The 13290-nt window shown below is 41.7% G+C and overlaps 2 protein-coding genes across 3 annotated transcripts; one reads left to right on the top strand and one right to left on the bottom strand.

The window, feature by feature from the left end:
- On the top strand, window positions 1–7379 carry LOC129115005 (WD repeat-containing protein 48). 2 transcript variants are annotated; one of them, XM_054626814.1, is made up of 18 exons: window positions 1–80; window positions 768–908; window positions 1013–1088; window positions 1195–1407; window positions 1748–1836; window positions 2248–2349; window positions 2437–2661; window positions 3177–3251; window positions 3542–3644; window positions 3729–3826; window positions 4675–4782; window positions 4963–5059; window positions 5162–5257; window positions 5436–5541; window positions 5708–5795; window positions 6547–6623; window positions 6977–7169; window positions 7277–7379. In XM_054626814.1, exons 1-18 carry the CDS (start codon window positions 33–35, stop codon window positions 7370–7372), a joined length of 2031 nt encoding a protein of 676 aa, XP_054482789.1. In that variant the 5' UTR covers window positions 1–32; the 3' UTR covers window positions 7373–7379. The 2 variants fall into 2 exon arrangements, with proteins under 2 accessions (XP_054482789.1, XP_054482784.1); XM_054626809.1 differs by having other exon boundaries at window positions 1010–1088.
- Window positions 7380–10036: 2657 nt separating this feature from the next.
- LOC129115029 (Golgi reassembly-stacking protein 1-like) lies at window positions 10037–13290 on the bottom strand. Its single transcript, XM_054626815.1, has 9 exons — window positions 13138–13290; window positions 12330–12410; window positions 11981–12184; window positions 11769–11855; window positions 11486–11616; window positions 11238–11370; window positions 10900–11008; window positions 10640–10783; window positions 10037–10533 (listed from the first exon to the last, which is right to left on the bottom strand). Exons 1-9 carry the CDS (start codon window positions 13198–13200, stop codon window positions 10037–10039), a joined length of 1449 nt encoding a protein of 482 aa, XP_054482790.1. The 5' UTR covers window positions 13201–13290.

The raw sequence follows: 13290 nt of genomic DNA, 5'->3' as shown, positions 1-13290 counted from the left end.
AGCATCACATGAATTGACTGTCAACATGCAAGATGGCCACGCATCACAGGCAAAATGCTGCTGGGCGGAGAAAAGTACAGGTGAATTATATTAGTTGCATTACTGCTGAGTGTGTGGCAACGGCAACATCATGGTCTCCATCTTTACAAAGTGCTTTGCGGATACTTGACGCACAGCAGCAGTCGTCCGCTGAAGGCGGCGCTGCTGTTATGAACCATGACTCAAGCCGGCTAACCTAGCTAGCTTAGCTCCGTTAGTCTGTAGCGTCTTCTGCTAACGCTGGCGTCCAAGGGATTACATGTTTGTCTAAGCAGCTATCACAGAAGTATACGTTAAATACGTTTTAGCACAACTACCAAGCTCCGCAATGAAGTCAAATGGTTTAAACGCGTTGTAAGCTGCATTTTATCTGTTGCAGCGTTGACGGCAGCTTAGCCACACTGTGTCTGGGCTCGGTCTAATTGCTGGGAACACGTACGTGCCCCGGTGGGTCTGTCGTGCACCGCGTCTGAGCACATTGCTACCAAATCAAAGTTATCTACAAGTACAGCATTTGTCCATTGTTAATGTGACTTAATGGATGACAATTTCCAAATATATGTGTGTCATTTAGCTCGGCTATATGTTCCCTTAGCTGACTCGGCTTGTCCTTACAATGGAGAGCATTGAGTTTAGCAGGTCGAGCGGTGAAGCCCCGAAGGTGCACAAGGAAGTGGGTGTGTTGTGGGAAAGGCAGAAATGTGCTCACGTTCCTCTTTGTGTTTCAGGTGTCCTATGTCATTAGAGATGAGGTGGAGAAGTACAATCGGAATGGGGTGAATGCACTCCAGCTAGACCCTGCGTTGAACCGGCTCTTCACTGCTGGAAGAGACTCTATCATCCGGATATGGAGCGTCTACCAGCATAAAGTAATCTATATTAAAATATACATCCCCAATGTGACAATGCAGCTTTGTTGTCAAATGCATCATTTTACTCCTTATTTAATTTCTCTTCTCCTTCATTGCAGCAGGACCCATACATTGCCTCGATGGAGCATCATACAGACTGGGTTAATGACATAGTTCTCTGTTGCAATGGCAAAACATGTGAGTGTGATCACATTGAGGCACTGTTCAGCAGCTAATACTTCCTGTTTCATTCTACTGTTCTGGCTGACTCATCTAAAAACCTTTTCTTGTCTTTGGTTTTCAGTGATATCTGCCTCATCAGATACAACAGTCAAAGTATGGAACGCGCACAAAGGCTTCTGTATGTCAACGTTACGAACACACAAGGACTATGTGAAAGCTCTGGCCTACGCTAAGGACAAGGAGCTTGTGGCATCAGCGGGTCTTGACCGGCAGATCTTTCTTTGGGATGTGAACACACTAACAGCACTCACTGCTTCCAACAACACTGTCACCAGTAAGTATCGCTTGTAGGGATAATGTATATTGGGCCAATACTAGTTTAAATAGCTGGATCGGATACCTGTGACAATGGGCACAATCTATCCAATTAAATTCTAGTTCTATATACTATATACAATATATAGTCAAAATGTTGGTCAAAATTCCTGTTTACCTTTTGACCAACTTCCACCCAGTGAATAATTGTTTATTTCTGTGTGACAAGTTGTCCAATATCTGGCCTAAACAAATTGTTGTTTTGATTATGCTGCATTTGTATTATTCTGTGATGGCCGATATGTATTTCTGAGAGACATTCTGTACCTGTGGACTAACTATAATCCGTCTCCCAACAGCCTCGTCACTCAGTGGGAACAAGGACTCTATCTACAGTCTGGCTATGAACCAGATGGGCACAGTCATTGTATCAGGATCAACAGAAAAGGTTTGGGTTACCATCAGTGTGACGACACACGTATGCACACTATTGGTACAATGAAAGTAGATTCAAACAACAGTGATTATTTCATTATTTCATTTGTCATGTTGACACCTCATCAGGGATATTTGTTCCTTTTTTAACCTGAAACTAGTTTGAGAATGCACTACACTTGCTATTTTCCTTTTCTTTCTGTTGCGATGTTAATAAGATATTTCCTGTAGGGCGACCAAACATCTGTGTGGTAACTCATTAGTTTACAAACTGGGGTTAGACAAAGGGTTAATTAACTTTATATCCATGTGAATGTTTTAATTGAAAACCGTTATCAGTAATCAGGTTCTACTGTGCTTGTTAATGTGGAAGTCATGTAGAAGTGCCCATTTTCACTCCCTACTTTTTTCTTTCTTTCTTCAGGTCCTGAGAGTGTGGGATCCCCGAACATGTGCTAAGCTGATGAAGCTTAAAGGTCACACAGACAACGTTAAATCCTTGCTGCTGAATCGAGATGGCACTCAAGTGAGTCAAGATGTTCAAAATACACAGTGATGGCAGCTGTCAAACAAAGGAATTAAAAAATCTAAACCCTGCTGTCCTTCGCTACAGTGCCTGTCCGGCAGTTCAGACGGGACCATCCGCCTGTGGTCACTCGGCCAGCAGAGGTGCATCGCCACGTACCGGGTGCACGATGAAGGGGTCTGGGCCCTGCAGGTCAATGAGGCCTTTACACACGTCTACTCTGGAGGCAGGGACAAAAAGATATACTGCACCGACCTGCGTAACCCAGACATCCGTGTGCTGATCTGCGAGGAGAAGGCCCCGGTGCTCAAAGTAAGGAGCCGCCAGTACACTTTAACTTGGAACAATATTTCTGTTGTGCAGTACTGATGCAATTCTGTGACAAGCTATGGTATTTAATAGACAAGTTTTAAAAGTTGAAATGGTTTTCCCAGGATATTTTGTAACTTAAAATTTGAAAAGTTTGCTATAAAGCAGTACAGGTATTGTCTGAATGCTGACCTCTTCTTTCACCTGGTGTCTTTTTGCAGTTTAGATGCAAAAGCTGGGTGTAGTGCTTTCTCTAATGTTTTTTTTCATTTTACCCTGGTTTGTTGTTTCAGTACCATGCATATTACAGCACATGTAACTTTACTCAGTGTTGAAACCAGAAAAAAATTAAGCTTTGCTTTAATTTTCTAGCAGTTACAGAGTTTTTCAGTATTATATAAAAAGATAAAAATAAGTTTTAAAAAAACTGATCTAAACAATGGCCTCCAGTCATTCCTGTGCTCATAGCCAACCGTTTGGCCCCATTCAACATTTTGCTGTCTTTCTCTTTTGCTCAGATGGAACTGGACAGATCTGCTGACCCACCTCCAGCGATCTGGGTCTCCACCACCAAGTCATCCGTTAATAAATGGGTAAGCATGCGTGAATCCTCTGAGATCACTGGTCGACTGTCAGCATAAAGACTTTGGAATACAGTGTAGATGGACGTGTGCATGTGGCCACGCCTAATTCTATTCAGCAGTAATCGCCCTGTAATTTGTGTAAGAATTAAAACCAGCTTGTTGATGATGTGGGTGATACACAAAAGATAATGGTATTACATTAATCACAGATTTTGCTGCAAGGGAGAGTGAGGAAGGGATTATCAAAATCCGGGCCGAATCTCTGATTATTATTTTTCTCAATGTGTGTGTATGTGCAGTCTCTAAAGGGAATGCACAACTTCCGGTCATCAGGGGAGTATGACAACGACTGCAGTACTCCTCTGACACCACTGTGCACTCAGCCAGAACAAGTCATCAAGGGTAAACATTTTTATTTATCTACTGCTTATTCTACATCAGTCTTCTGGACATTCTATAAAGTAAAGTTCTGTGTTGTGTTTGCAGGAGGTGCCAGTATCATACAGTGCCACATTCTGAATGACAAGAGACACATACTCACCAAAGATACCAACAACAATGTGGCTTTCTGGGATGTCCTGAAGGTAAACTCCACGCTGTGTGGTTCAGTTATTTAAAATTGTGTTTAACGTGATTGTATCTGCCGCTCTTTCTTCCAAAACGTATGCCTCCTTTCCACCGCACGGTTCGACTTGTCACTTTTGGTACCAGCTACTTTTCTCTATTTCATATTCCAATGTAGCTAGTACCCCCTCAGTGTAAGGGGGATTCACAGATCATCTCCATAGCGACGCCGTGTGAAACTGCTGTGACATCAACTTCAATGAGACACCTGCTGAATCCTTTCATCAGCATCAAACAGAAGAATGTCTGCACTTCATTAATTGTAAAGAGAAGTTTTGCAGGCTGCCATTTTCAAAAATCTGGCCCAAGTTAATGAAAAAATCTTGGTTGCTATTGACGGCAGCTTGGCTGTTTAAAAAATGTTGGGGTTTTGTAGGACTTACTGTGTCGCACAAGTGACAATTCTCTCTGACCAATCAATGCTTTGCAGTGATTTAACGCCACCTTATCGTATCGGCTCAGCTCGCTTGGAAACTCGACTGAGGTGGTTCTAAAAAAAATGTACCAGGTACCATCCACAAGTTTTGCAAATGGAAAAAACAAAAAAATGTGTCAGGTTGAGTAGAGCCGCGCCTTACCATGTAGAGGAATTTTGTCAGTAGTGAATCTAGTGGTTACATTTTTTTTTTTTCTTCTTACAAATCACACCACAGCCCACTGAGAAGAGGACAGTCATGTGTATTTGGTGCTCACCTACCCTGATGAGCTACTGCCCATTAAAGAAGTCCTCTCCTGATTAGATTGATGGGAACTCCTACCTTGTGACTCCTGTGGTTTGAATTGACCTCATATTTATTTTTTACCTCAGGCTTGCAAAGGTGAAGACTTGGGGAAAGTGGAGTTCGATGAAGAGATTAAAAAGCGTTTCAAGATGGTCTATGTGCCAAACTGGTTCTCTGTTGATCTAAAAACTGGGGTGAGTCACATACCTGGTAATACAAGAGCTTTTCATCTCAGCAGCTGTGACTTTTCCAAACTCAGAATTACTTCCTGAGCCTGGTTAGTGGCCTCATAGTTGAGCGTTGTGTTTCTCATTATATATATATATATATATATATATATATATATATATATATATATATATTTCTTTTGACAGATGCTCACAATCACACTGGACGAGAGCGACTGCTTTGCTGCCTGGGTGTCTGCAAAGGACGCTGGGTTTTCAAGCTCTGATGGATCCGACCCAAAGCGTAAAATATCTGACTTACCAATAAATTATGCAGAACTGAAGCTAACATGATATTGCAACCCTGCTAAAATGCTAACTGAAATTTGCCCCCTCATCTCCTCAGTGAACCTGGGTGGACTGCTCCTCCAGGCTCTGCTGGAGTTCTGGCCCAGAACTCGCATTAACCCAATGGACGAGGAAGAGAACGAGGTGAACCACGGTAAGGAGGCGGTAAACTGCCAAATCATTATGCAACCAAAGCTCTGCAGTGAAACTCTGAAAGCACTAATGTTTATGGATTCATTGTTCCACTTGTCTTTTATCCACTTGGTTGCACATCCAAACCTAAAGCCTCATTCAGTTTGTCTTTAAGTAGGATGGTGTTCTTATGCCCACAGTGAATGGAGAGCAGGAGAACAGGGTCCAGAAAGGAAATGGATATTTCCAAGTGCCACCACACACGCCCGTCATCTTCGGGGAAGCAGGAGGCAGAACTTTATTTAGGTAATACTTCACTAACTTATCAGCCCAGGTTAAATGTTAACTCGCAAAGCTGCAGTGTGCTTTGTAATGTCAGCATGTGTCAGTTTATAGTTGTCTTAAACAGAGATGTTGTTAGCAATTACTGCACCTCTTCATTGCTTCTAATGTGCTGTGTGTTGTGTTGCAGGTTGCTATGTAGAGATTCAGGTGGAGAGACTGAATCGATGCTGCTGAACGAGACAGTTCCACAGTGGGTTATTGATATAACCGTCGATGTGAGTACAATTATATTTACATCTTTATTTAAGTTTACATTAAATAAATAAAAAATCAAATCAAAATGATTACAGGTTAGACTGACTTAAAATTTGAAGGCTCATGTGTTACTTTTTGTGTGGGTCCACTGAATACACATTGGTATGTGTTTATCTAATGCTCGTTCATTTGGAAAAGCACCTAAATCCATTTAGTCTATGTGACACTTTGGCAGCTTGTACCCTAACACAGGAAATCATGACTGCTGAGCCAAGCAACACACAATGCTAACAAGCATTCTCTACCCTTATCCGCTGTTAAAGACGACATTAACTATAGAAGATGTTAAATAATGTATTTGTTTTTGTGGAAAAGGCAATACAGGTAGTTTCTAAAGTTGATATAGTGTACATACCTTTCTCTCTCACAGGAGACTTGACCTATAGCAGGAAAAGCACATGTGTTACTCATAACATTAGTGATGGCTCTGTGTCTCATTGAGTCAGCATGCACAGTATCAGGACCCTGAAACTGGAGCAGCTAAAATTAACTCAATCATATATCATATCATACTTGATATTATCTATACCTGTGCATTTTCCTACTGAAAATCAGAATTTAGACTTGAAAGGTTACGTCACTATGTTTCTCCCAGGAGAACATTTTTAGCATCTCTATGAAACAGCTTCTGGTGCACTGACTGTTTGCTACTGTCATAATTATTTGATGTGTTTGCTTTCCATGTATTATCTTCCTTCTCTTCTATTCCAGAAAAATATGCCCAAGTTCAACAAAATCCCATTCTACCTCCAGCCCCATTCTTCCTCTGGTGCAAAAACTCTGAAGAAGTGAGTTTCTCATCTACTCTACAGGAATGTGTTTCTCTTTGATAAACCGGTACATCTGACTGACGTGTGTGTGTGTGTGTGTGTGTGTGTGTGTGTGTGTGTGTGTGTGTGTGTGTGTGTGTGTGTGTGTGTGTGTGTGTGTGTGTGTGTGTGTGTGTGTGTGTGTGTGTGTGTGTGTGTGTGTGTGTGTGTGTGTGTGTGTGTGTGTGTGTGTGTGTGTGTGTGTGTGTGTGTGTGTTCGTGTGTGTGTGTGTGTGTGTGTGTGTGTGTGTTCGTGTTCGTGTGTTCGTGTGTTCGTGTTCGTGTGTGTGTGTGTTCGTGTTCGTGTGTGTGTGTGTGTGTTCGTTCTGCAGGGATCGCCTCTCGGCCAGTGACATGCTCCAGGTGAGGAAGGTGATGGAGCACGTTTACGAGAAGATCATCAACCTGGACAACGAGTCGCAGACCACCAGCTCCTCGGCCAACGATAAGCCGGGCGAGCAGGAGAAGGAGGAGGACATGGCCATGCTAGCCGAGGAGAAGATCGAACTAATGTGTCAAGACCAGGTGGGCCCGACGTCTTTGCTTGTGCATTTTTGACATGAGCTCATCTTGTGCATCCCCAAGTCATTGTACATTGTATTAACCGTTTATTTTGTTTATCTTCCAACCAGGTTCTGGATCCCAACATGGACCTGCGAACAGTTAAACATTTTATCTGGAAGAGCGGAGGGGACTTGACGCTTCACTATAGGCAGAAGTCCACGTGAAAATCCTGATTTTTAAAACAAGAACTCTTCGTCATTTGCCAATCACCACCCACCTCTGACATGTAGTACCCCCAAACCCCATTGTGTGGTCAAAAGTCGCAGTATCAATGAGAAATCCAGTAAAAATTGTGAGGACGAGGCTCGTGGTGTACCATAGGGAACTGACCAGAACAGGCCGGAGCAGCAAAGTGACACCTGCGAGAGAACTGGTCCGTAGTTTCTATTCTTTTTTTTTTTTTTTACAGATTGAAGAAAGGACTCTTTACTCCAACGCTCACCTTCTTTCTTTCTTTTTTTTTTTTTACTTTGACTACACTGTTTGTTCTTTCCTTCTGATCAGTGTTTAATTTTGAAGCAACAGAAGTTATAGTACGTTTGTGTCTGAGCGTGTGTGTGTGTATACGCACATGGATGTAGTAGACTGTTTGTTTGTTCTAGTACATTCCAGAAACTGTCCGTGTTCTACCAACACTCCACACCTGTCTCGGCACAGCAGTATCACCAGTTTAGGGGTACACTTGGTCTGTGGGTAGCGTCACAGCCCTGCAAAGCAATCCTCCTCTGTTCTGCTATCATCTTAACTTGAACTTAACTTAGACATCTAATTATTGCAGAGCTTGAACCTCATTGACAGAAGCACTTGTCTTTGTCATTTATTTTTAACTGTGCTGTCCTCAATGGGTCCGAATGTTCTTTGTTTTGTAAATATATGTACAACATTTCTTGATTTAAAGTGGCTTTGTTTTCTTTTGGTTTTGCAGATGTTTTATTTTGTTGTTGTACAGTTTACTTCAAAACCAACAGTTTTTGTTTTTTTCCCCCCCAAATCCCTAGAGCACATTCATGGTCATGAAAGTAATTTGACTTGGATGTTAAAATTTGTTGTATTCACTACAACCCAGAAATTGCATTTTACTCTTTAAGAATGTTAGTTGTCGTCCAAGTCATTTTAGCAATCGGGAAATTATATATAAGGTATATATCGTTAATAACAAATCACGCTTACCCCCACTGTGCTTGAGTCATGACTGGTGACTTTGATGACAGTGAGGGCTGTTCCTAATGTATATTTCATTTAGATTTATTAGGAGTTCAATGAAACATGAATAAAACTTGAAGGGGAATCTTATCCAGGAGAATTTCTGAACATTCTACCGCTGCGGGGAATTCACCAAAGTCAAATAAACAGGAACACCCATTTCTATCTTAGTGTGTCACCAAGATGAAGAACAGATCTTTTCATTGTAAATTTTCCGCAGTTAATTTTGCCATGAGGAGTGTGCGTGTGTGTAACGCCATAGTGGGGACGCATCGAGTGAGCTCAAATTGGCCAAAAACATGATGGGTACCATAATTAGGCCATAACACTGCAATATCCCTTGTTGTAATAATTTGTGAAATATGTATATTTTAGGCATTCGAAGAAATAAATTGGAATGATTTAACAATGACAGATTTATGGGAATTATAAATGGATGTCTCTTGAGGTGTAACGTGTTCGGTGGATGAGTGTGAAATAAGAAAAACAAGGGACAATTTCTTTTTTTCTTTTTTAAGTCCAGTGATATAATTGTTTAACCATCAAAGATTCACCCATTTCACATTCATCAAAAGACTCTACGCTCATTCCTAATAAAACATACAAATAATTGATAAAATATCTGCAAAAAATAGTTTTCCTTATTTTACACGCTAGCACCTACTTTGACAGGGAAAACCTTAAAGAAGCCCCCTATAAAGACCGAAAACAATTACTTAACAGCAGCATCACTGTTACCAGACTTATTACATACTGTATGTGAAAGGTCATATTTTGGGTTTACACATTACCTGCCAGCGCACAGGCAGTACTTGTCTGATATTGCATAGATCAGAAAAAATGACAAAGTATGAATAGTGTTGAGACATAATTCTAGTGTTACAACTGTAAAAATAGTTTTCAGACATCACAAACTGAATGCCTGAATAAAGGAAATGAAAGACTATTTAAAACATACTGACCTCATCAAATCTGGAATAAAAACATTTACTGACTGGTTCCACACAGTACAAGTGGACAAATATTTCCCTCATACCAACGATTAAAAATCCAATACATGGGCCATAAACTACTAAAACCTAGTTAGCTATTTTTTTTAAACAATTTTGGGGAATCATCAAGACCAGCTCATCTGAACTGCCGACAGTCTGGTAGCTTCAAAAACTTAGATAGTGTTACGGATGTCAAGGTGCAGCTGTGCTTTGCTGTACTAAACATATGCGTTTGTCTTTGGAAGCGTTCAAGTATTCATCACATTAGTGTACCAGAAACCAAGTCTTGTCACCCGTGTATATTCTAATTTTGCACCAAGCATGGTAAGAATGTTTTGACTTTATAAACATCTTGGTGTACAAATAAGCAGTAACTTTAAATTCCCACACATATAAAACAAATAGGATATTCCTACGGTGCCTCTAAGTGCTTTCCTAATCATATCCTAATGCTTTAGCTGGTGTCTGTAGTGTGACAAACCTGATGGAGCCATACACTTATTATGAACCTAACATTATAAAATCAGACAGCATTTCCCTCTGTCTGTCCTGCATTTCCTGTAGTGTTTCTTTAAAGAGCCCCAGTGATTGTCAAATTCACTTTTCATTTTTTTTGTACGGCCTGATGCAAGCTTACTCAAGAGGTGGCTCTTCTCCTGGTTCCTCCTCATCGTTCTCATGGCTGCAGTGGTGAGCAGCGTCCACATCTAGAGGCTCTGCAGGCTCCTCCACTGGCCATGTGGCATCCTCGATGGCCTGAGCAGAAGAATCGTCCAGCGTGGGTTCATCAACAGCAGAGGATTGGAGGAGAACGACGGGAGACGGGCAGGGAGGCTCTTCAGCTGGGACAGAGGGATCAGCAGCAGGAGGCTCTGGGGGGGACTCCACCGGGAGAGACGAGTCATGCGTAGGTGGACTTGGGCTATCGCTAGATTCACACAGAGAGCCAGGTGGGTCTGTGGACTCTGTCACCAGGTGAGCTGGTTCAGCTGGCAGGAAGCCTGAATCAGACAAAGTGTCATTGGAAGCAAGAGTAGCGTTGAGGTCCATGTCTGCCTGGGAGATCTGCTGTTGTGGCTCAGTCTGGCTGTCTGCTGACGACGACAGCAGCACACTGTCCTCCAGCTCCTCTGCAAAACAGGAATAAAAACATTCAGTCTGTGTGTGTGTGTGTTTTTCTCTCTCTCTCTCTCTCTCTCTCTCCCATTTGTATTATTTGCTGCTGTCTTAACTCACCAACACCAGAGATTTCCCCGTCCTTCTCCTCATGCATAGTCAGTGAAGTGTTGGTCATGTCGATGGACGACATGGACAGATCAAGTCTGTCTGCCAAATCTGCAGGGTCGGGGTTCATCACTGGCACTTCAGATTCTAAGAAACCTGGGAAAATAAACAACAAAAGACACTTGCTGTGAAGATTTTTATAAACCCAATTAGATGTCAACCAAACAACACTTATGTGTCATATATCAAAACCACTGCATTTCTGAACTGACCAGGGTCCATGACCCTCTGGACGGGTGGAGGTTGAGGAGCTTCCTGGAGGCTGACCTGCTCCAGGTCTAAAACATCTTCACTTAGACTTGAAGGTGCCATCAAAGGTGCCTGGAAAACAGGTGACAAATAAAAGCAATACACACACAGATCTCTGACTGCTTTTGTCTCTGCATTAAATCCATTACATCAAGTCAGCCAATATTTGAATTAGCAGTGACACAAACATTTCACATTTCACAGACATTTCATAGCCAAAATTACTAAATAGAAAAAATAAAAAAATTACAAATACATACCCAAAAATGGCAAAATGTTGTAAATGTAGATTGAGATTTACCTCCGTGAAACCGTGGGTGGGCAGCTCCGGAGGGGGTTCCTCCTCAGGAACAGGGGTGGGAGGCTTTGCCGTCGAAACATCAGTATGTGCTGGTATTCGGTGCAAGTAGCCATATCCAATGCCACAGCCCAAACTAAGAGAGAACATTTAAATTTGTGAATGTTTTCTAGATAAAACAGTCCTAAATAAAAAGATTAATTCTCCAATCAGTCATCCTTAATAACTTGTATCTGTGTATTGCCACATACCTGCCCTCTCCGCCCCACGCCCCATTTGGTGTGACCACCACCTCTCTGCATGCATCTGTTATAGTGTTGTACACCAGCAGCTTCAGGGGCTTCCCTTCATGGGCCTCGATCAGCGAGAAGAAGTCTTCTGACTGTAAATCAGTAACTCTGCGTTAACTACGACTAATTTGCTTAAAGATCTCTCAAAATAAAATTTTAGAAAATCTCACAAATGATCAAATGTTTTGCAAAATACATCAGAGCCAAACATTAGCAATAAAGCATGCATGCAAATGAGTCTTACATCTTGCAAGACTTGATCTGCTCCGACGATGTAGTCACTGTGTGGCTGTAGCTCCGCCAATGCAGCAGGTGAGCTGGCTTCCACGTCCTACGGGAAAGCAACAGGAGTTAGCAAACTAAAGATGAAGCTATAATGGGGTAATGAGTGTAGAAGTTCAAATGAGAGTTAGGTCAGGTGGTTTGGTTCTCCCAGCTCCTGGTGAAGAAGCTCACCAGAACGTGCCAGACATTCTCGCTGGCTCCTTGGTAGCTGCAGTAGCGAACACTGGCACCTAGCAGGCCCTGTCCTCCCCACATGTTACTGGGCACCACCTCCATCTCGCGGAGCCTTGTGGTTTTAGTGCTGTACACCTCCATCTTCACCGCTCTCTCCATGTTGGCTTTCAGAAGCTCCTTCAGCAGGTCATTTTCTTCATTCTGGTGAACAGTAAGGGGAGGAGTCAAAACTGTAGGATTGAGAGGTAACTCTGTTTAAATGTTCTTATGCGTCTTTGTTTACAACCAACCTGAAGTCGATGTCTACTGACTTAACTACTTACAATACGACAATCAAAAAACTTACAAGTCTCTTGTTGTCCAGTGCCAGAATGAAGTCAAAGAAGGGCTGCAGTCCGGCCATTTGTGCCGGGGAATTTGGCTGCACCTGTAAAAACAGACACAAGCATTTTGATTAATCCTGGCGATTCACCAAATTTACGCTAATAGAATAAAGTATTATATTATTATTACTATTATTATTATTTGGGAAATTTATTTAAACCAGAGTTTTCTTGTCTAGTTATGTCTTTTGTGGGTTAATTTATGGACCAACTGAAAAATATCTAACTGAAAAATATCCAATTTACAATCATACTTAAGAGAGAGAAGCAGCAAAGCTTGGACTCCTAAATGATTGGCATTTCGCTTAATTGATTAATTGGTTAAACGACTAGTTAATCTATTCAGCACCAATGTAATGTAATGTACAATTATTCTATTTTTTGCAAAGTCATTACAGCTTTCTTCTTTAATTCTCCATCAAACTAAAGCATTGGCTAACATTATATTAGCCACAGCATTAGCTAGTATTTAGCTGACGTTACTGTGTTATTACTAACGACTACGACTTTGATAATAAATCATGTAGCTCATCGGACTGTTACAGTAACAAGCCTGAATTCAATTATTTTACAATATCACAAGCTAATAGAAGTGCATGTTATATTGTGTCAAACTCGAACAACAGCTAAACGTTGCAAGCTCGTCTGTTTTTTCCCGTTGGGGCTGCAGCAACTCCTCGGCTAACTGTGTTAGCTTACAGTAAGATGTCATGTTAAGCTGCTGTAGACGCTGCTCCAAATTCAAAGAAAGATCAATAACTGTGGTCTTACGCCGTGCACGTGGTATCCATACGTCCCTCCTTCGGTCACTTCTGAACTCTGTGATAGCCCCATTTCTGTCAGGAACTTTAAAATATTAGTTTATATCATTAGAAAATAACAAGAGTGTGAGAACTATTACGGCTGACACACCGCGGCCATCTT

This window comes from Anoplopoma fimbria, chromosome 3, assembly GCF_027596085.1.
Source record: "Anoplopoma fimbria isolate UVic2021 breed Golden Eagle Sablefish chromosome 3, Afim_UVic_2022, whole genome shotgun sequence".
NCBI classification, from domain to species: domain Eukaryota; kingdom Metazoa; phylum Chordata; class Actinopteri; order Perciformes; family Anoplopomatidae; genus Anoplopoma; species Anoplopoma fimbria.
The sequence above is the reverse complement of the archived record's forward strand: the minus strand, read 5'-3'. Positions and strand labels throughout refer to the sequence as shown.